The sequence below is a fragment of the Eleginops maclovinus genome, chromosome 12 (genome assembly GCF_036324505.1).
Source record: "Eleginops maclovinus isolate JMC-PN-2008 ecotype Puerto Natales chromosome 12, JC_Emac_rtc_rv5, whole genome shotgun sequence".
Lineage (NCBI taxonomy): Eukaryota > Metazoa > Chordata > Actinopteri > Perciformes > Eleginopidae > Eleginops > Eleginops maclovinus.
The window spans coordinates 24,331,571-24,356,511 of NC_086360.1; the positions used below are offsets into that span (position 1 = coordinate 24,331,571).

General features: G+C 43.4%; 2 protein-coding genes across 3 annotated transcripts; both read right to left on the reverse strand.

Moving 5' to 3' along the window:
• Nucleotides 1–816: 816 nt before the first annotated feature.
• On the reverse strand, nt 817–16,847 carry disp3 (dispatched RND transporter family member 3). Of its 2 annotated transcripts, none has more exons than XR_010166993.1 (22): nt 15,568–16,847; nt 10,914–11,909; nt 10,613–10,832; nt 10,350–10,486; nt 10,096–10,230; nt 9,371–9,531; nt 9,062–9,201; nt 8,855–8,946; nt 8,565–8,729; nt 7,477–7,638; nt 6,533–6,679; nt 6,305–6,441; nt 6,024–6,193; nt 5,500–5,630; nt 5,034–5,218; nt 4,804–4,930; nt 4,022–4,167; nt 3,761–3,920; nt 3,555–3,668; nt 2,858–3,030; nt 1,843–2,322; nt 817–1,704 (listed from the first exon to the last, which is right to left on the reverse strand). XR_010166993.1 is itself a non-coding variant. In XM_063897745.1 (22 exons), the coding sequence occupies exons 3-22, from the start codon at nt 11,899–11,901 to the stop codon at nt 1,966–1,968; spliced, it is 4,047 nt and encodes a 1,348-aa protein (XP_063753815.1). In that variant the 5' UTR covers nt 11,902–11,909; nt 15,568–15,663; nt 15,907–16,847; the 3' UTR covers nt 817–1,965. The 2 variants fall into 2 exon arrangements, 1 of the variants encoding a protein (XP_063753815.1); XM_063897745.1 differs by having other exon boundaries at nt 817–2,322; nt 15,568–15,663; nt 15,907–16,847.
• Nucleotides 16,848–16,961: 114 nt separating this feature from the next.
• On the reverse strand, nt 16,962–24,861 carry si:dkey-32e23.4 (dynamin-1-like protein). The gene is given in 19 exon segments (XM_063897747.1): nt 16,962–18,568; nt 18,707–18,866; nt 18,986–19,095; nt 19,184–19,300; nt 19,486–19,584; nt 19,683–19,772; nt 19,889–20,044; nt 20,182–20,302; nt 20,714–20,745; nt 20,747–21,053; nt 21,184–21,304; nt 21,803–21,965; nt 22,094–22,180; nt 22,277–22,348; nt 22,452–22,498; nt 22,710–22,748; nt 23,235–23,376; nt 23,555–23,681; nt 24,668–24,861. Coding segments are annotated over 18 exon segments (2,022 nt in total). The 5' UTR covers nt 23,657–23,681; nt 24,668–24,861; the 3' UTR covers nt 16,962–18,511.
• Between the last annotated feature and the right edge of the window lie 80 nt (nt 24,862–24,941).

Genomic DNA, 24,941 nt, shown 5'->3' on the forward strand with positions numbered 1-24,941 from the left:
TATTAAATATAAATCGACAAAGTATCCTATATTAAAATAGGATAAGACACCCTGGTATAAAGTAGTTCAAATGAACCCCAGCTTTTCCAAATGTTACATTGACGTGATGGACACTTTAATGCACCAACCATTTTAACACTATCATTTAAAATATATGATGCTTAGATGGGCCATTCTGCATAATAAGTACTTCAACTTTTGATGCCTTTAAGTGTATTTTGATGCTTATACTTTTTGATTACAAGACTTTTACTTGTAGCTGAGTATTTGTACACAGTAGTAGTGTTACTTTTACTTGAGTGAATGATCTAAATACTTCTTCAACCTCTGCTAGTATATAGTTATTAACATAAATGTGGAGGCTGTTCAGAGAAATGGAGTGTATTTGCTCTAGTAAAGTCAGACAGTAGGTCTAAATCGGGAAACATATCTTACCCTTTCAAAGTAAAACCATTTCTTTACACAGCTTCCATAAAACAGCTGTTCATGCTTGTTATTCTTCAATGGAAAATAGCCTTCATATTTCAAGTAATGTAAATGGGCCAGTGACATTCAAACTCTATAGTATCATTAGTATTTAAGATAAGCTCTAAATCAGCCCAAAGTTGTCTTTTTTCCCCGCCCACATAATGGACTTGGTGCTGCTGCTTTATTAAAATAACAGGATTCTCCAGGACAAAAGTGCTAATGTTTTTTACTCAAAACATTTGTTCTGCTCCCTTTTTAATGAACAGTAAATGTGTCTGTATGCAGAACTGCTGTCCCTGTGTTTAATGACCCACATGAAACATTCATGCTCTGCAATCCAATGTAAAATCTGAGCCGTTTCACATGAATAATTAACGACGGCCAACTGGAGATGTGATGCTGCGTACGGTAGCTCTCCCAGTAGAGAAAGAAAGTGACTGAAGGAGAACAGTGAAAGGTCTCCGTTACATAACAATGCAGAAGAAAACAGCAAGAAGGAAACACCCGAGGCTTCCTGCACTTGTTTTATTTGACATTCACAAGTAACACACACGCGCGCACACGCACACACACGCACACACACACACACACACACACACACAAAAATGTACTGTGCTTGCTGCAATTGAGTCCCTCTCCTTAACCATTATTGTGTTATGTGGCTTGACAAATGGCCCTTAGCCCTCACTGCGGGGCACACTGGAGCCGGCGTCGATGGGTGTTAGAGTGGTACTCTAGTTTGTAAGAGAGCAGAGTGTGTTACAGTGAGTGTGTGTGAGTGCAGTGGAGGATGTGAGGGAACACCTGAGGAGCTGACGAGGTTTCTTTCCCTTGGAGCTGATTGAAAGCAGCTTGAGCTCCAAGATATAAACGTAAAAGGAAAAGGGCGTGTAAATATAAACATGTCTCAAGAAGAAGTGTGTGTGCTGGCAGAGAGTTCAGTTCACAATGTGTGAGAGCAGCTCACTGACACATTTACATCACAGAACTGTGCACGGTAAAAACTTGACGAGTACAACTTTTAATCCAGCCACATCTTGAACAACATTCAAGAGGAAAAGATGAAACACGAGAAAGGTCACAGGATGGCCGTGTTAACACACACACGTCAGAGCAGGCTATCGGTGTTCACAGGTCACAGAACAGTCATCAGTTCCTCAGAACTCAACGAGATACACGAATGAAAACTGTGACTCAGCCTCCGTTTCCCAATGATCACTGAATCATCTCCACCTCCTGCAGGCGACATGGAATCAAATAAATAACTGAATCATTATGTCAACCAAGAAAGGTCGACCCACTTCTGTGAGTCATTAACACTTATTACATGTGCTTACAATCCATTGATTAATACAAGATCAAAATATGTGTTACCGCTTCGAATAAAGGACTGTAACATCTTTGTGCTGTAGAGATCATTTACTGATCTGAGTGCTTTCGGTTAACAGAGGAACTCCCCTGCGTGACATCAGTGTGAGTTGGCGGACGATTGTGTGTTTACGTGCTGATTGGTTGCCAGGCCAGTGCTCCAAACTGCCCCCCCACCCAGCACACAACCGCTCCCAAGGCTGCCGCCGCCATCACGGCCAAGCTGGCCTTCAGCACAGCACCGGGGGGCCTGCAGAAGCGAGGGGGGGCCACGCACGCCAACATGGCCACGGTCACGGTCAGGGTGAAGAAAATGGAGACGGCTGTGTTTATGGCCACTATCTGGCCAAACTTGGCGAAAGGCACAATGACGCAGAAGAAGAGAGGGACTGTGGAGATCACCGTGGTGACGGCGCTGGACACTATGGCAACGCCCACATGGTTCACGGCCTCCAGGGTCCGCCTCTGCCTCTCGGCCCCGGGCTCCTGCAGACAAAGTTTAATAGTAGAAGTGATGCAAAAAGTATTCAGATCCTTTAATCAAGCACTATCATAACGCTGTAAAAATACTTTGTTATAATTGAAATACCTGCACTGGAAATGTAGAAGTAAGTAAAATCTGAAAAATGTACTTAAAGTTTTAAATGTAAAAGTGCCAAATGCAAAATAAATCTAAAATAAATTGTAATAAATCATTTCGAGTAAAATAAAAAAATACCTAAATGTTTAAAAATGCTAATTATTTAATTTTCTACGACTTTTTTTTAAAACAAAATATAATTTGTAATTACTTTAAAAAGTAGTACAATATTAACCTTTGAACTGCAGTGGAGTTTAAGTATAAAGCAGCCTTAAACATTATATTCAAGGTACCTCATCCATGTACAGTACTTGAGTAAACATACCATGTTACTTTGGAAGTAGCTCTGCTTTCTTAACGAGCCTCCAGAGTGCTTCTTGCTTCATTTGTGAACAGATGTGGAAGTTTAATTAATGCTAAAACAAAAGGACCCTCCCATACCGAGTTATGACCGGGCATGGGGATCATGGTCTCCCCAGCCAGCAGGTATCCCTCCACCAGGTGCAGACAGTAATCCACCGAGGATCCCACCAGTATGGAGAGAGAAATCGCCTCCACCGCTCCCATCTCCCAGCCCAGCCAATACATGATGGCCACCACCAGACAGATCACTCCTGAGGAAGGCCAAACATGTTATTTAAAACCCACTCTTGAGTGCCTAAACAATTTACTCTTTCTCCATTGTTTCAAGTCCCTGCGTGAGCCCTAAACCTCAACAGCAGGCTTTTTAAATATTCCAAAAGTTCCCAAAAATAAAAGAAGGGAGGGCTTTAGTCTCGAACTGGGGAACAGCTAAACAGGATTTTAGATTTTTTTATTACAGAGTAAAACTAGAAAACGTCTAACAGTCTGTACTATTGTCTTTTTTACTTTAACTAAGTGGGTTATCCATTGTTAACTTTAGGATTGTTTTAGCCGATTTATGATCTTGCCTTTTTAACCTTCTTGTATTTCATGGAGTCATAAGTATCCATGCTTCATTTGTGCTAATAGGTTTGAACATTTGCTTTAAATGAAATGTCCTACTTTGAGTTTTTCTCTTAAGTTGTTAAACTAGTCTGAGCTGCATCCTGTGTGTATAAAGTGCTTCACAAATAAACCTTTATTATCATTGAATATACAACTTTTCATCCCTCACCGAGAATGGTGATGAGCACTGGGAGCAGCAGCAGAGGATGTGCGGTGAACACGGACACAGCTGCCACACAGATGGCCAGAGACAGCAGCAGACTCCAGAGGGCACTCTCCACTCCTGCACACACCAGAGAGCTCAATTTCATCAGAATTATTTAACAGATGAACATATTAAATCTTAAGTTTGCAGAACAGAAACCTCTCACTCGCCTATGATTTCCATGAAGATCTGCTTCCAGTGCTCGCAGGTCTGGAAGCCCCGTTGCAGAGCAGAGGATTGTGGGAGAGAGGCGAGCTGCTCCCGGATGAAGTTCTCCCATTGAAGGAAGTCGGAGTAGGTCTGGAAGGAGGACTTGCCCTTGTACGTGGTCTGCGGTTACGAGAGAGGTCGAGTTAAAGGCATGAAAGTGAAATGGAAATATGCCGCTCTGTGATGCAGGAACATGAAAAGCTGGAGATGAAGAGACTCACGGACTCAAAGGCCATGGACAGCCAGCGGACTTTGCCTCCGTGCATCCCCACTGCTCCGTGAGAGAGCTGCCCCGGGAGCAGGTTGGGCTCGGGGAGGGAGTGACACTCAGGGTGGAGCAGAGGCAGAACAGAAGACAGCTTATTACCTGAGAGGAACAGAAGAAAGGACATTACACACTTTCAAAATGTTGTGTAATGGTTTACCACGACTTTGTTTAGGACTATAATGTTTTGTTTACCGAGTCAAGTCTTTAATATTGCAGTTTTGGGCAATAAAGTGTATAAAATAAGGTTTAAGGGGGATGTTTTCATTAATTATCTTGTATCATTATAGTTTCTTCATTGATTTCTTCCTTATTTATTTTGCAAATCCCAGAAAATAGCCTTAATAATATCCAAAAGTCAAAATCGTCAGATGTTTTATCAGACCACTAATCCAAAACCCCAAGGATCATTAAGAACATCAACAAATACTCATTTTGTAAATCAGTACTAGGGGTTGTAATGAGTGCATTTCTGGCACTTAACATAAATAAGTCTTGTGATAAAACTGATTTATTTATATTTGGTTAATGTATTAATTCACTAATGAATCAATATACAATTTCAGCTTCATAAGGTTTTTAATTTAAAAAGTTGTATATTTTATGCAGAAAATTTCACTCTGGATTGTGTGTGTGTGTGTGTGTGTGTGTGTGTGTGTGTGTGTGTGTGTGTGTGTGTGTGTGTGTGTGTGTGTGTGTGTGTGTGTATGTGTGTGTGTGTGTGTGTGTGTGTATTACCTGAAGGTAAACACTGCGCTCCTCCGGGCTTCACGAGCTGTGTGTTTGCACTTATAGCTTTACACATTTTGCAAAGATGCTCCATTTCCTGGAACACATCGAAGTCTGGGTCCAATATGATGCTGCCCTTTGAAGAGATTTAAACACCACGTCAGCCACATGAGAGTGGTCATAAATTTAGCTCTGCTTTGTTTCTGTTCATTATGAAGATGTTAAAGTGTGAGCCGCACCATATCTCCGATTACGTGGTTGTCCCTCTGCTCGCTCCGGTTGACTCCCAGGATGCCAAACACAACAAACACCATGGCCCCGGTGTCCACCAGAGGACGCACTGCCGGGCGGCCACATGCTCCACCACTGCACGGGTTGAAACCAAACGTTTTGGATGACCTCAGTTTGGCAGCAGACGAGGGATCTTTGAAAAAAAGAACCAGAGGGAAAATCTCTCAACAGGACTCTAGTTATACAGAGTAAAAATATCTCTATAGCTGCAACACTGTGGGAAAATCCTCCCATGGGTTGAGAAAAGTGCCACTTTAAGAAGCAATGTTTGAAAGAAGAGGAATATATCACTGCATTTTCTCTATTTTTAAGACTCAGTGTGAGGGAAAACTACATTTCAGCAGTGTGACACATGCTTTAAGAAGATAGTATTCTTGGAGGAGTGATGATGCTTGCTGAGAGTTGTTTGCTCACCGCTGGGAAGAGGAATATAAAAGGATCCCTGTGTGGGTCCATCAGGCCCAGAACTGATGCCGCAGCCGGGCGGATAGACACACACTCGGCTGGGATGAGGTCTCAGGTGGCGCTGTGCAAAGAACAATCTCCTAAGAGAGGAAAAGCACAGCTGAGAGTAAACCTCAACAGCACAGCTTAGTAAACTCATGAGCTTCAAATTCAGGAAACAATAAAAAAAATGGAAATAAAGATTGTTTTTGCCACAGAGTTATCATCAGATTAGTATATTGGTTCATTGTCTTTTCCATAAAATGTACAAAAAATGCATTTGAAACTTTCGCAGAGCACAATTTATATTATATTTTCCATCCCAGAAGATAATGTTATCATTCGGGACAAAAAACAGCAGCAATTCTCAAATAACAAAGCTGGAAACAGAGATTCTGGGGCATTTAGTCTTTGTAAATGGACTGAAATAAATCTTTAAAAAGTACTAACAGCTCATCTTCTTATACACAGATTATTTTCTTTGGAGTTTTCACCTGCTGCTCTGCTGCACAGACGGTGCCACATAAAAGGAAAACTCTGGGCTCCACCCGTGCCGGGGTTCACACGAGGTGGATGTGATCATCCAGCTGGGGTACGGGTGGTACACATGGGAAACACACACTGTCATTCTGCTGGTGTAATTGCGGCGGGGCTGATTATAAGCCTATTCAGATGAAACAAGATTAGTTATAAGCCGCTTTAGAGGCACATATGGCAGTATGGAGACATAATGGTACAACTCATTATGGTACTCATAACATTTTTGCTCTCTCACCTGGAATGATGACACCTGTTCGTGCTCTGTGCTGCACAGCTTCCATGGGGAGGGGGTGCTGGTGTTGAGGGAGAAGCGGTAGAGGGTTGTCGAAGAGCCGAGGTCCAACTTTGATATGAACACTGTGAGTAAAGAGTCTAAGAAACAGAACAAAGTACAACATTTTAAAACTGTATGAGGGGTTTTATTTTAAAGAAGGAACAGGGTTATATGTGATGAATGTATTACCCGTTTGGTTGGTGTTTGAGTTTGGTTTTACTGAGGTCCGATGAGCATTGGAGCTTGTTGTGCTCGGATGCTGCTGATGTGTAGAGAACTTAAATGCTGAGGAGGAAGTGTGTGTGTACAAAGGATGGGGCTTTTCCATGAACACACCTGCAGGACACAACGTGTACAAAGGATTACAAGATATGCAAAAGTACCATTTGTATATTAATTACTAAGCCTGTGTTATCTTGAAATCTGGAATAAAAAGCCATTTTTCTTACATGCCTCCAGGTGAACAAGAGTCTCAAAGACAGAAAAGTCTTGATGGATTAAAGTAAATGGGTTGTCGCTTTAAGATAAGATAAGGTAAGATAAGATGTACCTCTATTAATCCCTGTGGGGAAATCCAGTAGTTAAAGCAGCAACAGTAAAACGATTGCCATTTATAAACCCTTACAGAACTCGTGCAGGATAATCCAAGTCTCATTTACAGTCGTATAATTCCACAAGACATATATTTTAAAAAGAATCTTTACTCTCATTTGCACAATAGCTACAGTATAAGTGATAGCAATGAAAATCCTAAATCCCAAGCTCCTCCGTCAGTGCTACCATATACTTAAGACATGAAATAAATAAGGAAGTAAGTGCAAGTGTGAGATTGCTTATGCATTAGTGTTTTCAATATTCAAGTTTCAGACAAAATGCATGTGTATAAATGAGACTTGGATTAAACTGCACGAGTTGTGTGAGAGAGGATATGTTGCCATGGTTTAGCTGCTATTAGCCCTGATTTACCTTAATCTACCAAGGCTAGTCTAATTTATTTTAGTCTTTGTTGACTGTGGAGGCACGTAAGACAAACCAAGTCCTCTTGTGAGATTGAAGTTAAGAGATGCTGAGTTATTGATCTACAAATGGCCATTTCATGGGTGACGTACTCCTGATGAGCATGACGGTCTCACCTGAGCACATGGGGCAGGAGATGCCCTGCCCGCTGAGGTTGCTCCTCAGAGCCAGCAGAGTCTGGAGGTTTGTGTCCCGGCGGAAGAGGAGGGGGGCGTGAGTGGCCGGCCTCAGGAAACAGCAGCAGCCGGCAGATAAGAGCAGAACCAGGAGGAAGACACCTGGGCCGACAGGAAGACAGTGACAGATGATGGCAGAGGGGAGGGTCTGATGGAGCAGATAGAGCAGCTGTGAGACAGATCAGGAGCAACGATCAATTACAGTCCCTCCTTAAAAGAGGGAGGAGGAATGCTTCGGGATAGGTGTTTGCTTTTCCTCTGTCAGACTCAATCGCCTCAGGCTGGACAAGAAGAGGCTGGATGTCTGTTTGTGTTCTAGCCTTCCATTTTGAGTGAAAAAATTTGAGTGTTGATGTATTTAATTTATCCTTATTTGTTCTGTCTTCTTATACAATAAAGATACTGACTTGATGAGCTGGAGGCAAAAACTATTCCTCCCTGATATTTTCATGTTTCCTTTTTCTTATCCTTTCTCAGCAGAATTCTTTCTCAGTATCACTTATAGTTTCATTCCTGTCTGTGTCCTGAAGGGTTTTACAAAGGGCTATGTTTACATGTCAATTACAGTCCTGTTTATGGAGCATTTTATCACCTAAAACATGCAGAGAAAACATTTTTCTGTCTGCTTTTATGACTTATAAAGTGATACACAAAAATCTAAATAATTCAATCCGTAAAAACCTTTTTCATTTTTCATTTTGAACCTGGCTTTATTCATTGTTTAGACATTACTTAACAATTCCTTTAGCTAATGCTTTTATCCAAAGCCTGTTTGTTACAAAAAGTGTGATAAAAACACAAACCATAAAACCTGCAGGCACATTAAGTAAGTGCTGGTGAATGAGTCTCAATTGATCTAACTCTTTCAAGCACTACTACTTTGTTTTGTGTTTTGCAGTTTATGTGCAAAGGTGCAACGTCTGCAACAAAAGTATCGTGTGTGTAGACTTTCAGCAGCCCTGATTGGTACCTGCTGATTGTTTTTGGGAGCCAGGGCCATGAAAAGCAAACCAGATATCAAACCTCACCGAGAACAGACTTCCGTCGCTCCACAGCTGGCTCTGCTGCTAAGTGCTTTAGGGCCCATCGGAGGTTTGTGCTCACCACACCCACATGCTGCTGCCCGGGAGCAGACAGAGGTGTCTCCACTGACAGGGACAGAATGGCTGCATCACCGTCTGTGTCACAGGAACCTGGCCGAGACAAAGACAGAGGACTTTGAGGTGCCTCGACAGAAGCGTTTTACAGCCTAGACACTCATAACCCTTTCCCATCCCCCCACAAGATTGTCTCAGTGCTTGTAAAATAATAATCTCACCTGGCTCCATCTCCACAGATAGAAGTGCCACATCATCATCCTCATCTGACAAAGGGCCGTGGCTCGCTGACAGTCTGGGAAACAGCTTCCAGCTTCACAGGGGAGGAGGCAGTTTAAGAGGAGAGACAGCTGCAGGGATTACAGCGTGTTCTTGCACATCATGCACAAATAAAATCTCACACCGAAGTTAAGGGAACTATGTCTCACCAATTCAACCAAGCGTGTTCCTGAGGCTGCACAATCTCAGTCCAGATGCACAGGGCGGCAGGCATCAGGATGGACACCCAGAGCCAGCAGCAGCTCACGATGAGGGCCATGAATAGGCCGAAGTCATGCACGGCCGGGATCTAAGGGTCAGTTGAACAAAGAGCAGTGTATAGGACCTTGAAACATTTTATTTGTGCTTAATGTGTGAAAATGCTTGTCTGCTGAGAGAGGCTTTTCTATTCATCCATAGCAGAGTCATTTATACTCCCTGTACTGATCCTATTAACGTCCGGGTTTCTCTAAAAATACCTGAGAGAAAGTGTTGGCAGCGTAGGCAGCGGCGGTGGTGAAGGAGGTGAGGAAAGTAGCGCGGCCGGCTGTTTTAATTGTGTAGATCATTCGCTCCTGCGGCTGACACAGATGGGAAGCCTGTCGGAAGGTGCTGATGAACACGAATACATCATCCACCCCTTAGCAACAGCAAGAGAAAAAAGAAAGGCCTAAATACCTTTTATGCGTAGTGTGCCGAAAAGAAAAAAACTGTGCTTTCAATTTCAAAGCAATAGATTGAAATTTTGAAAAAAACACAGTACTTTTTAGCTGAGGGTTAGAAGAGATGATTCAACTCTCATGTTTAAAGATGTAAAGTTTTCTCTAAAGAAGGACTTTCCCAAAATATAACTATTCCCTATTGTGCTTTTTGGGGTTTAGTGTGTTATATAGGTTTCTGTGCATGTAATTGGTCTGCAAAGGCTAAAATCCCAAAGTTCCATCCAGAGGGAGACTCTATCGCACTTCTATTGGCTAGCGCTGTAACACATTGTACGTGACTGACTAAGATGCGGGACATCTTTATGCGGTTGACCAATCACAACAGAGCCGGCCAGCCAACCAATCAGAGCAGACTGGGCTCTGGTTTCAGACAGAGGGTGAAAACAGGAGCAGCAGCACAGGCAGTATGAGAAAAATAAGAGCTTTTTGAACATTAAAGCATGGAGACATGTCAAAAACGGCTAGTGTTTCTTCTCCCTTACCAATCCCAATAATAACAAAGGCTGCAACTCCATTGAGAATGCCCAGGTACCTCACGCCAAAGACAACATGGTACAAGAAAAGAGCCATCAGGCAGCTCAGTCCGATGCTGGTGAGTCCAAAGAAAGTCAGAAACACTACAGAGAGACAGGAAGGAGCTTGTTAACATTCATATGAAATCATATGACAAACAAAAGGAAACATTTAGATGTGTACACATGAATGAAAGTGGATTAAAGAGCAGGAAATACTGTACCAGAAAAGGAGGTGAGGACATAGACGAGCACAGTAATGCAGGCTCCACTGATGACAGCCAGCATCATGTCATTGTGGAAGGTGTGTCTCACCTCATCATCAAACAGCTCCGTCCCCCCATACAGCACCTTCACCTGGCTGGGACAATAGGAGAAAATACAATCACATTTAAACCATTTATTACAAAATGTGGAGGAAAAGTGACAGAAAAGCAGCAAAATGAACTGAGAAAGGATTGATGATGGACTATAATTTCCTGCTGACCTGGTGGATTGCTTGGCCAGGGTGTCTGCATACTGAACCACAAAGTCTTTGAAGCGTGATCTCTGCTCGTGAGCTCGGTCCTGCAGGGAGTAGAAGGAAGGGAGAGGAGCTCCGAAGTGGATCTCACTGCGTAAGAGAGAGGAGGACAGATGCTCGGGGGACAGACTCTCATCCACGTACCAGTAGAACTGTGGGTGGGTGATGGCCAGACTCAGAGACCCTGGGAATACAAACACAGGACATGTTAGGACGACTTTTACCGGTATTGATTTACGCTTGAAATCTGTTAATTTGAACTCACCTTGAATATCAGCAAGATCAGGGCCCATGCCATCGTAGTAGATCTTCCCTCCTCTCTCACTGGGGTATAGGTAGGACAGGAGGGAGCTGGGTGGGGAGCAGTAGGAGGGTCCCAGCGGCAGATCCCTCAACATCTCCAGAGGCTTCCAGCAGAACTGATGAAACTGTGGATGCTGCATGAGCAGGCGCTCCACATGGTGAATGGTCTGCAGGCGTTCAGGGGTGAAGATGTTGAGATCTCCCTCCCCCTGAGCCACAAACACCAGCTCTATCCTCCACTGAGCCTGGCTCTGCAGGTAGTAATTGGGAGCAAACCTGCGCCTCCTGATGAGCGGCCGAGTGATATTTCCATCCCATGATCTCTCCGCCTCGTCCACTGCTCTTTGATTTGAGTTTTTGTGCTGCCCCATTTCATCCTGGCCCATATCTAGCACTGTCCTTTTATCTGTGCCCGCGGCGGCTCCTCTCCTCTGATCATCTGCTGCCTGTAAAAGCTCTTTCTGAGGAGTGGGGGACCTCACACCCTCATTATCCGTCCTGTTGAACAGTCCCTGTCTGCTCAGCCTCTCCAGGAGGAGCTCCCTCAGCTCCTCAGACTCGCTGTCATCTAAGTCTCTCCTACGCCTGTCCCAGGACCCCAGCTGAGTCTTTACAGCGATGGTGAGGGCGTCGAAGCGCTCAGCAGAGAAGTGGCTGTGAACCTCGAAGGCACTGTAGGACAGGTCTATGTCCAGAGGAGGGCAGTAGAGGAGCATGTAGGCAAACAGGGCGCAGGGTAGTGACACAACTACCCCTAAAACCACTCCACTGGCCCAGGGCTGAGTGTACACCCACCCCACCGCCCTCCACAGTCCACACACTTCCCCAGACAAACAGCTCCGTCCTGCTGCGTGTGCTACTCCATCTTCTTCCTCCTGCTCCTCCTCCTCATCATCTTCCTCGCCTCCCCAGCTGGTCTGAAACAGCAGCGGCTCATCCTCCACATCCATGCTGGCACCTGTCAGGGACACATCACACCACTTGATCATCACTCACTAAACTCACACCCCCTTTCCCTCTCTGGAGGAGAACTCAGTGGATGTTTGAACTACAGGATGAAGGACATGGTAACTTCTACAAGTTGCAAGGACGTGATAATTACGTCTGTCCTCCAGCAGCTGTTGACAAAGGGCTCACATTGGCAGAAAATTGAGGAGGGGAGACCTTTTTTTCTCAAGGGCTTAGAAGAGAAAATGGCCTGCTTTAGGATGCTGATCACAGCTTGGGGGTGAGACAGGCTAAAAGCTGTGATTTAATTCCTCTCTCTGTCAGCCATTATCACCTGGAGAGGAGCTGCTGCTGGCTTATACATATCAACAGCAGCCGTGTCTGCGCTGCAGCAAATTAAATCATCTCACATGTCTAATTACCGACAAGAAGAGCGAGCGGTGGAATAAGAGAGGGTTTCTCTCCTGTGACGGGCAGCCTTGGAATAATAGTCTCAATAGGGGACACTACTTTCCCACTCCTCTGCACACAAGATACTGCAGTTTGCATTCAACTGGCAGTGAGCCCTTTAACTGCAGCAATTTATTGATTCTCCTTAGAGCTGGGCTTTAAGGTTAGCCAGGTAAGACAGGGAATCTTGATTATGTGTAAAAGATAGCTGCGCTTGGGTCTGGAGTTGAAGTGAAAATCCATCAAAAAAAAGGACAACTTACAGATTATAGCATGTGATCGATATTTCTAAGAATGATAAAGACTCCTTGAGTTGGAAAGCAGAGAACAAAAACTCTTCAGAGACAGACCCTGGAGCTATAAATAAACAAGGGGCAGGTGGATTTATGAGATTTTTGTTTGTGCTTTTTCACCTAGATGGGCTTTATTTCATGGTAGAGCCAGGGGGGGGGGAAATGTGTTTGTGTCTGCTGGAGAAAAATCACCTCATTTTGGGTCAATGTTCTCTGAAAACCTCACCAGAAATGGAGGAAGTCATGGCGACATTAATAACCACATTTCTTGTATTTTTATATTTTTTGAGATTTGATTCAAGAACTTAAACGCCACCTTTCTTATGTGTGCTTATGGAGTTTGCGAAATTTGAGTTAGTCTGTTGAGTTTAAAAGAAAACACTCCATTTTTAGTCTGCACTATACTTCTATTTATTAATCACTATGTCATCTCGCTGCAGAGACAAGGACACCAGTGCACCTTTTAATGGGAAAGCAGCACTAACCACATCTGCCCACACACTGAACGTGAACGTGCTCTTACAGAGGACAAATTTATCAATGGTGTTGGGAGGTTTGGTACTAAAGCGTGCAAACAGAACAAAATATGCTAGCCCAACCAAATCATCTCATTATTTCCGGTTATTTTCTAATCACTGTGCTTTGTAGGTCTAAAATCACAAGTGAAGAGGCTTTTTTTTCAATTCATCGGGTGTAATTTGGAGGCATCATTTGGTCATCTGCACGCATCACAGGCTGTTAGTTTAAAACGAGCGTAATTATGTTGTTTTCTGTGATGCTTTAATGAAAGCCACTTTTCCTTTTTCAAATGGATTATTACCCAACTGATTGAGTGGCAAAATCTGAGAGGAATATTAGAGATGTAATTGCTAATTTTGAATAAATGAAATGGAATACAGCTCTGGTATAATAACACTATTGTAATCCTGTTAGATTTCATCATCTCTGCCTCTCCAGCTTTGTTTTGATGATGGCGCTCTCATCAACAGAGGCTGGAAGATGAGCACAGAAATATGATGAGAAGTGGAATGAAGACAACGGTGGGAAAGAAAAGCCTGGGGAATGATTGTCACCCATCAAACAAACAACCGTCACCTCAGAAAATCTGTGAAAAGAAATGGTGCTTTTCAGCTGTTTAATATTCATGGCAAATGGAAAATCTAATTGAGAGGGCTACAGGCAGATCTCCATTTCTGTGTCAGTTTCCACATCAAACAGGCTGATTAGCAGTGCAGATGTCAAAGTCTGACAGTTTGAGGAACTCATTAGAGACTGATGTGCAGTCTCAGTGCCCATTAGACATTAGGGCAGCGCGCTGGGCAGCATGCTAACCTTGTGCTGTGCACCTTGCATCAGACAGCATACAGGTACAGTGAAGGAAAGGTAACCTCAGTGATGCACGGCCTTAAGGACACATGCTTACCTCTCCTCTTTATGAGTCTTCACATCCAAGAACAGTACACCTCGTACAATAATTATGAGACCGCGAGCGGAGCCTGCTATGACTAATGCGTTTACAAGCTCCCGGGATTGTTTGACGCTGCTATTTTTTCTGCAAAGATTAAGAGTACACAGTCAGTTTAAACCCTGTGCAGGTGTGGATTAAAAAGAAAGGAGTGTTATTTGGCATCCTGCATGTATTGGAACAAACGCTGCCTCCCTCGTGGCTCAGTCTATATTAGGTTGTGTTTTGTTGTCTATAATACAGTTTTAGACTAAGCTGTGAGAAATGCACAGAGAAGCCTCAAGTGAATTGTGGTTTATGAGGTATGAAAGCTTGTATTAATCCACGATGTAAGACTTCATTTTGAACTTTCTGTGTCGCTTTTTCTATTGACTACTTGAACAGAAGTGTTGCCATCTGTACCTGCCTCCTTTTGAGCAGCGTTTGAAGTGTTGTGCTGCGCAGAGCTGTATTTTTTGAGCCCGTGGGAGCAAAAGAAGGGTGAAACTCCACTAGACCAGATTTGCTTGTGTGTTTTATCTCCCATAAAAGCACACATAAGCAGAGTGTGTCAGCCTTTTTACCCTTCACTTCATCTCTGGATTGCATCTGGTATTTGAGCAGGGAGCTCCAAGCAATCCCGGCATGCTGCGATCCTCAACACTTCACCTGTAATCATCTCTCTCTCATCCAGGCTTTTTCTCGACATGCCTCACTCTCCTGCCCTTTTTCTCCCCTTCAATTTCTCTGCCTTTTTTCCATGTCTCTGTCTTTCCCCACAAAAGGTGAGATGTGTAACCTTCATTATTGACAGCAGCTAAAAATAACCCCACCCTCCTCAGTTGTATCTCCTCTCTCATCCAATATGGATATTACATGCCACCTGCACACACACTCAGCAAGGTGTAAACCACCTCGTTTAAAGGGCATTCATTTCACCACTAGGTCTGTATGAATATATTCCTCATGCATGAGTGCTCAGCAGGGTGTTTACAGCAGACGTGTGCCTTCTATCCTTGTGAAGCCGTAGTCAAACTCTCAAGATCTATTTGCACCAAACAACATTTTTTTTTATTGTCGATGAATTGATGCTCGCACTGAAGGGAGCGCAAAGCTGTGTGTACTGAGAGAAGCACCCTGAGGCTGTACCGTGCAATTTCTCACACTCTCCTGAATAAAATATTGTAAAAAAGCTGATGTTTATTTCTTTTTCTCATAAATACAAGATATTCCAACACATAAGAAGAGTAACTTATCTGCTGCAGAGTTGATCTGATGCACAAAGCTTGTACTCCAAGCAGATATGATGACTTTTCATTGATTTGTTCTTGATTATTCAATCAATATTTGGATTTTTTCAAGCATTACCTTGATTTCTTACAGTTTTCCTTCAGCAATTATTATTTATATATCTGTAAATCCGGCCCGAACAAAAGCGTCTCTATTAAAGCACATGCTTGCAACACTGAGGATAATCTTACCTGATGAGAAGAGATTTACAGGTGAAGCGCTCAGGCCTGCAGGGTCCACTTGTAATGTGCTGAACTTGTGCTCTGCAATTTCATCTCATCCATGCTCTGGTGTGGAAGAAGAACAAAAAAACTGCTTTATTGTCAGAGTTAATAACTCATCAAGAAAGAGACACACCAAGGGAACCCCCAACAGGAAAATGACAGACTAATCCATTCCCATCCCGCCCCCCAAATACACTAAAGGAATCCTGTTGTCTCAGCAGTTAATAATGTGTTGTTTTTCTCTCCTTTTATGCTCCTCTTTCCTTTCTCTCTCTCGCTTCTGTGCACCCTCCCCTCCTCTCTTACCCGGTTGTCCAGGCGACAGAGTCAGTGAGAGACATTTCTTCCTAGAAGCTCCTCTCGCTCTCTCTCTCCCATGGCTTTGTTCAGCTCCCTCTGCTGACTGGCTCACCGGTGGAGGAGAGGCGAGGAGGGAAGAGCAGTCGGGAAACCTCGCGTGAATCACTGGATGACAGCGTGACAGTCTGGAGGGGTTTTATAAATTACCCCAAAAGTGCCTTGGGCTTGCTCCACTCAAATTCAGCTGATTTTATGTCACCTAGCTGATGCAGTTGTCACGACACTGCAGAGGAGCCCCCTCCCACACTGTCAGAGTTGGTATGGTCTAGTCTAGTCTCAGTTTGTGGGGAGGTGGGGTGTGTAAGAGGGGGATCATAATAACTGGCTACATTTGGGAGACAAAAGTGCAGGCAAATTAAAATAATTAGAGTTTATAATCTCAGAGTTAATGAATGTTTTCTCTAGTGGAAGTCGGATCTGACAGCCGTGTGTACACTTCATGTCCCGGGTTCCTCTTTTATTCTGAAATTGACTTTTGTTTGCTGTGTACTGTAGCACCCTCGCTCACTCTCATCCAACATTAATGAGCAGTTCTCCTCCATTCAGCACATCCATCACCTCACCTGTCAATCTCTGCTCAGGTTTTACTCGGCTCTGATAGTTCAAAACTCCGTCATCTAAATAGGAACGGATAGCTGGGAAGTGAATTATCACCCTTTCTTAAAAATGTCTTTACCTAGCAGGTGGTGCAGTGTGTGAGTCAAACACAAAGAAAAGTGGCTGCTTCTCACATCAATGCTAGTGTGTGTGTGTGTGTGTGTGTGTGTGTGTTGGCACCCTTCAGAAGATTTTGTCCTTATCCTTTTGGTGCAGCTGCGACGGACCCACCTGACTGACTGACTTTCTCAGTCACTTGAGACCAATAAAGCGAAGCACAGAGAATCAAATCACATATTTTGCCGCTGCACTGTGGAAGACAAACACACGCATGTAATAAAACCCGATCAATGCGCTATTGCATACTGCATGTCGTCAATAATACCCAAACAGACTCAGCACGGTGTCTTTTGTCAGGGTTTAATGAGTTCCTTCAATCTCAGCAGACCTTACTCAGTAAACATGTACCACAAATATTGGCAGGCAAGAACTCATAGGCAGTTGACACGTAATAATATACATTTAAATTATACAAAATATACAGAATGCAACCATTCATACGTCCTCACATGCATACTGATCTCACACATGCAAACCTACACAGGGCTTCCAGAGACACACACTGACAGGCTGTTGGTTTTGTGTTCACACAGAAGAAGTTATGGTACCCGATAGAGCAGGTCTTCCTGAAAAGCCTCATTTTTAGAAACATTATTTGTTTTGGCTATAAGACGAGACTCACATTAATCACTGTCGGACTTGAGGGAACAATCTGCCTGAACAACAACTTAAGTTTAAGATGAGAAAAGATGAATAATTTGACACGTCTAGCAATATATCACACAATGAAACTATAATTGGCACAGACGAAAATGAATCTGCATGCACATCGAGTCTCTCATACTTGGGCAGTGTCCTTACTACGGGACGGGGACAGTAATTGGGAACTTTTTTTATCTTTCTGTCATTAACAGCAGAACAAATGGCTCCAGGAAGTAAAGAGGAACGACAGAACATTACCATCTGGATCTAAAAATCGGGACCAATGAAACTGACTTTTCTTAAACTTTTTGATCATTTCTCTTCCAAAAACTATGGATTATATACACACTATATTAAAGGGCTGTCCAACTCGTCTCCTACTAACCTATAAACGGAAGAAAATGTATGCATGACTACACACAAGAAGTCAGAGCAGCGGTGAACAGTAGGAATGGGCCGATATGTAATTTTGTTCTGTGGAACCTGACATTGATTAGCAGTATAGAGCTGGAAAAACCATCTGCATTCATACTTTAATTTCCGCAAATGACCATAGTTGGGGTTCAGTGTTGCATTGCAGTCAGCATTGATTGAGCTGGATTTCCATTTTATTTCCATCTGAGGTGAGTGCTCCAACAAAGGGGATTAAAGTTGGAACAGATCTAATCTAACACAGTTTAAGCACCGCTCAAGGGGCTCAGAGGAAGCCCAGTTTTTTGGGAAAGTGAGGAATTTTAGAAGTTGAACATAGTTTGATAACCCTCCCAAAAAAAGCACCCTAGAGAACAATTTAAATAATCCACATATAATCTACATTTCACATTTACAGCAATAATCTTACAACCCAACATACATTTTGTCACTAAATAAAAAAACGATTTTGTTTCACGGCGGTTTCTTTGACATTTTAACCTTGCAGTAACACTTTGAGTGTTTGATCAATCGGCTCCGCTACACAAAGTTCACAGTGAAAAGCGACAGCCCCGGCGGCACTGGTCAGAGTGACAGCTAACGGGAAAAAGTAGATCTAAATGTGCTATGGTCATTGGTCCATGAGAAAACAGTAGTGCTGCCACACATTGTCACACACACACACACACACACACACACACACTCTCAGTGCTGTAAACTCACATACACTCTCATACTCTCAAAGCTGTCCTGTGACCAGGGAAGTGTTGGTTTCCTCTTGTTAAAACAGATGGGTCTCCCGGATCTCACAGATGATGTTGTTCGCTTTCTTGAGGGCCTGATAAAGACAAAAATTAAAAAAGAGGGTGGTTAAATCACTGGCTGTAAACTAGTAGATAAACGAAAAAGAAAAATGACTTGCATTTCTTGAGGCTGAGAGGCTTTTTCAGAGAACAAAACCAGCAGCCAGTTTTACCTCGAGCATTTGAGCGACCTCGGTCCTCTGCTGCGCCGTGTCCTGAGACTCAATGAGCAGGTCCTGCAGCAACGGCTGTTTGTAGAGCTGACCCACCAGCTCACTCTGCAGATGCTCTTTCACAAAGTTCACCAGGAAGTGCATCACTGTCTTGGGCACACTGCGAACATACAAAGTTTCGAAAATCAGCATCCCTGACAACTGAGACCAACAGTAGAGGACAAAAAGGGAAATGGGGAGAGAAGTAGCCCCCCCAGGTGCTCTGGAGATCAGTCCAACCTGTCCTGGATGCTTTTGCGTACGATGAGGAAGTAGGACTTGATGAGACGAGAGATAACCTCGCAGTCCCTCTGCTCCTTCACGCTCAGCTTGCGGGATGCGGGCACCGCCTGGCCGAGGGAGGCAAAGGAAAATGTTGACAGTGAGCAATGTATTCAGCACTAAGTGTTTTGTCCTGCCGCTAATCCCGCCACTCACCGTGTCAAGGAGGTTAATGGCCTGGCCTTTGACGGGGCTGCCAAAGCCAGCACCCGGGATTTTCTCTTCCACTGCCTTCTCGTTCTTCCAGCGCCTCCCTCCATCAATGGCCTCCGCCTGACAGCAAGAAACCAGAGGGAGTCAGAAGGGTCAAAGCAATTTCTGGAGTCTGGAATTAGACTTTGAAAGGAACTCCAATGTTTGGATGGGAAAAATAATGGTTACAGGACTGGACTTGTGCCGTTTACCCTGGTAGAAGAAATGACAAATAAGGGTACCTGCTGTAAGGGACTAATAACTACCTGCTGACTGTTGACAGATGCAGAGACCTGCGCTGCATCCGTGAAGTCGGGATGTTTCGTGTTGATGTAGGCAAGCTCTATGGATACTAAATTGTGTACCTAAAAGGAAAAAAGCAGAATGAAAATGGATAATAGGACTTGGCTTGTTAGTTTTTTTAATTAGTATGAAATATTTTCTTAGCGAAGCTGTGGATTACCATGTCATTAGTAATCGGCAGGCGCTTCCTCAGTAATCCAGTCACTACTTCAACAATGGAATCGTGCAGTTTGGGGAATCGCAGAAGCTCCTTGGGATAAAAAAAAAGACATACTCTTAGTGCTTTCATAATTAATGCTAATCCAAGTCAGTTTATTGGATGAAGTCAATGAAATGTCAAACACATATTAGCATGTCTTGGCTAACCTGTGTGCTATAGGAGGAGCAGTGCTGGATGATCCTCTGCAGCTCTTCATGAACCAGCTCCACACAGCGCATACTGGGCTCCTCCAGCCGCTTAATTTGCCGCTTCACCAGCAACTCAAAAGACACCTCGGGCACAAAAAGAGCTGGCCGCGGACCCTGCAGGGCAAATCACACACACGCACACACACACACACACACACAGTAGCTCTATTATTTACCTGCTCTTCCTCCAAACGAGGGACCTTGACTAGAATTCAGATCAAACTAATTAAACAAAGTCAGAGGAAGCTCACCGTAGCATTGCGGATGGCAGTGAGGACATCAAGCTCAGTCAGCCCTCCCAGGGGGTCGATGGACTGTAAAGTGCGTCCAAAGGTCTCATGGAATATGTAACAGATCCGGGCACCCCCGCAGCTATAGAGGAGAAAGGTTCAGCTGTGACACCAACGCAGTTGCTCAGCGCCGTGTGTCGAAAATGTTAATCGTGCCAAAATGTAATGCAGTGAAGCAAAAAAAAAAAGGTCAATATTTACCCCGTACTTATTTACATTAATTAATCGCCTTGTGCAAAGAGAGCTGTAAGAGATGAGGGGGCCAGCAGAGGATGCTGATAATACTTCAACTCGCAATAACATCACCCCAAGGACATTACCGTCATGATTAAATTGTGAACCAATGTGAATAAAAAGCTGAGTCGGGCATCAACAGGAGAAAATGAGAAGACAGCCTGAGAAATATTCAGAGACAAATCAAGAAAGCAAAGGCTGTGATCATCAGAGAGAAACTCTTGTGATTCAATAAAGATGCTACTGTGATGTGACTCACAGCTCTGAGGTCTGGATGTATCGGGCCGTTCCCTTCGATGGTGTGGCAGTAATCGCTGGCGAATTTGGTGACGATCTGAAGCAGAGTGGCGCTTTGGTCTTCTACTGGCTGGCCGTAGCTGTTGAGCCGAGCCTGGTACTGGGCACTGAGCACGGTCACTCTGGTTTTCAGGTCTGGCAGGCAGTCCCGTATGTGGTGCATGAGCAGCCTGCTGAGGGTCTTGGCCAGGTAGCGTGAGCTCGCCCGGGAGGCGATGGAGGGGTAGTGGCGCTGCAGGAAGGCCTGCTCATCCCTCAGCGAGTCCTCCAGGCTTTTCTGGGTATTGATGTCATGCTGGCTCCTATTGGGAACACCAATTAGTAGAGGGAGAGTAATCAGATTAACAGAGAAATAGGGACACACACACCTTATTGTGAAGCTAAAAACAATACATAAATAAAATAAAGCATTTGTTATTGCAAAGTGCAAACCTGTTAACCACCCCGATAATCCCGAGTCTGACTGGAATGACTCGACCAAGAAGGACCTCCAGAGCGTCCGTCCCTGCATCCATCAGGTCCAGTTTACTGACCACCAGCAGTGTTCGACGACCTAGAACACACACACACATACACACAGATCTTACATCAGTATATTTATACAGGATTTTATTATTCATCTTTTATACTGAGGAACACAGAAAGTAAGCATACGGTATTCAAAGAAACAGGTCCCTGATGGGAAAGTAGGACAGCAGGGAAACATTTAGACCCATTTACAGATTTTGTAACTAGCACACACTCACAGAGGCACTTTACGGCCATATTTGGAAGCTCCCAGACAATTACTGCAAGCGGATTCTCCTCATCTATCAAGCTCTTATTCAGAGTGCAATTTAAGACCACAAACAGAAGGCAGAAGGCTCTTAACAATAAACACTGGCAGGTCCAACAGCCTGAAATGACTTGAGCATAAAGCATTCTTTGTGCATATTTAATAACTCAAAATGCATTTCCACTCAAGGCATGTGATTCAAAACGCATGGAGGGAGAGGAAGGATATTAAAATGAAATCTGAGGAGAAGTGTTGCCTGCTAACGAAATGTCCTACCATCTGGATCAACCTCGCGCGCCAATTTCAGAGCGTCAGAGGTGGCCAAGTCAGAGTTGGCGGGGGACACTGCGAGGATGAGGGAGTTTGGATTGGAGATGAAGGACAAGATCATCTCTTGTACTTGTGCCTCAATATCCTCTGGCTGTTCTCCAACAGGAACCTGAGTCAACAACAATGAGCAGACAGCGTTACAGTAAGCACGGCACAGATACTCTGCTGGTCTGTGATATCATCATGATGTAGTGCTATTATGTTTGAAATACAATTAAAAAGGGGCTAAGTTTATACCTTCGTTATTCCAGGTAAATCAACCAGGGTGAGATTAAGGACTTTGGGAGAGAAAATCTTCAAATATATGGGCTCAGGGCTGATTCCCTGCAGGATATGGAAGAAAAGAGAGATGATGAATGCAGTGTGAAAAAGCTCAATTTAAGGCAAAGCTGACTTCTACAGTAATGCTTTTCTTCTCACCTTGTTTTCCCCTGAAGTGCGTTCAGTCTCAGTGACAATTTCCTGACGGATTTCCTGAAAATCTGTAAAGGTCTGTCAAAAAAAGCGTGACAATGATGCATTAACTAAACCCATCACCGAGCAAATAACAAGGACAGCAAGCGTTTAAATAATTGATTCATGCACGTAAATATACCTGGTTCTTGCAGTGCAGGAACGTACCCCATTCGTCAGCTTTGACTCCTGAAGAGACATATTTCAGTGAGTGATGTTACAGAGATGTCTCAAAATAAATGTACTGTTTGGGGATACATAATGTCAACTCGAATATTACAAATGGACTGGACATGCTTGAGAGATGAAGATCAGAATGAACAGAGTGGTTGGGAGGTATCACAACAGAAAAGACAAGGCTAAACAAAGAGAAGCCCATGGAGACCAAATATACAGAGACCTGGGTAGCTGATTTGGGCATTTTGTTTTATCCCATTTCCTGAAGGAGCAGTGGTGAAGAAGAAAAAGAGGAAGACAGATTGCATGTTAGCAAAGACAGGCTCTACAAGGATAGCCGTTCAAACTGTTAGTGAAAGTGCCATGCCTAAGAGCTAATCATATATGATCTACCTCTAGCAGACTGCATGCCTACACAAATATACAGCCCCGGAAAAAAAAGAGACCTCTTCGGCATTATCATTTTCTCTCTTTGAATGAAATTATTATTATTATTTTAATTGTATTCTTTAAACTACTGATAATTTTTCTCTGTGTTGGAATTTAAAGAACACTGAAATTGCAGCCATACATGTAGAGCTAAAGATTTTAGGAAAATGTGGAGTGGTCTCTTGATTTTTTTCCGGAGCTGTATAAGAAGCATCGTGCTACAATGTATATCACAGTTACACCCCTTGATTGTGTGTTTTGAGGAATAAACAAAACAGCTGTTGTCTTATTTTAATTGTGTATAAATGTAAAAAGGTACCATTCTCTGTCTTCAGTCTCTCCTGCAGAGGCGCCACATTAACAAGTTGCAACACGAGGGGTCGTCTTGTGACTATTCCTGATCCCCGAGGCAGGAAATCCCGTCCAACCAGGCTCTCCAAAACAGAGCTCTTTCCACTGCTCTGTTACGACATATGATCGGAACAATTCAGCATTTGTATACACATAGGATATTCAACGTATGATCAATTAAAAAACTCAGGTCAGAGTCCTGACAGTTTCAGTAATGAGAGTAAAGTCCAGGCAGGGTTTACAGATCATGATTAAGGTTATAATTATTGTGTGCTTTTTGTTACTGACCTGACTTCCAACCACGACTATCTGAGGGAGCTGTATGACATCCGTCCCCACTGTGAGAAAGACCTCCTGCAGCCGGTTGATGGTGGGAATTAGAGTATCCATCCTTCCAAAAGACTGTGCAAACTTTCTAGATTGATAAAGGGAGAATGAATACACATGAATTGACAGAAAGGAAGAGGAGCAAAGTAGTTCAGCTGACAGTAAATCTCACAGAAACTAGATTAACTCTACTGCCATTTAGGGGCATGCTTATCCCCTAAGAACAGTGAGAATGAAGTTAGCTGCATTATAGTCTGAGTAAGACAAACAAAAGGAGAACACTGTGTTGAATGTGTACGATTCTTAAGTACAATTTTGAGGTACTAGTATTTTTCTACTTTGTACTTCTACTGCACTACAATTCAGAGGTAAATATTGTACTTCTATTCCAATACATTTATGTAGTACCTTTAGTTACCTTGCAGATATAGATTAATGATAAACAATACGATAACACGTTGGGACTTTCCCATGCTACCCGGCAGTAAATTGAGTAAGTCAATCTAGTCTCACCTTTAACCAGTTTTGATAAGCACATAACTTGTAACAGAGTGTTCCTGCACTCTGGTGTTTCTACTACAAAGAGTCCTTGTTCCACCTCTGGAGATAGGGAAATGCTAGTCCAAAAATCACAATGAGTGTTTCCCTGATTAAATTAAAATCAGATGCATTAAAGTCTGAGCAAGAAAAAACAAACGAAACACAATGCTGACAAATATATATTTAAAAAAGAGAAGAGATAGGTATTCCCTGAGGAAGACGGTCTTGCTTTGCAGAAGGTTAAGTGGTCCTGATGAGAGGGTGTAACGCCCAAGCATCAGTCAGATAAACACTGCACCGAATCCTGATCCAATTAAGTCATTTTTAAAATAAAATCCGCCTATAAATCCTGCATAAAGGCATCGGCTTAACGTTTCAAGTACATGGTACCAGATGTTGCAGCAGCGGAGGTATTATCAGTCAATGTGAGCGGGCTAAAGCTAACTGGCTATGCAGGAAGTGAATGAAATATACTCGCTTGGTGCTAACGTTAGCTTAGCCTCAAGAACAACCGATGCTCCATTATGACCTTACCAATGTGCCACTGATAATATCCCCCGCTTAACCAAGGTGTTCCTTCTTCATTATGCGTAGAGAAAAGCCAAAAGACTGGAAGACATGGCTATTTATCCAAATAGTTAGTCGAAAATTAGCAGCAAAATAAATAACCGTCAGTTCACCACATAGACGGTACCTGCATTTCTCTTCCGGAATCTGATTGGTCATAACATGACTCATCAGCTATGTTGGAACCTGATTGGTTGACCGGGGTTGTTTTTGGTCCGGCCCACATTTCTATTAATTCCTT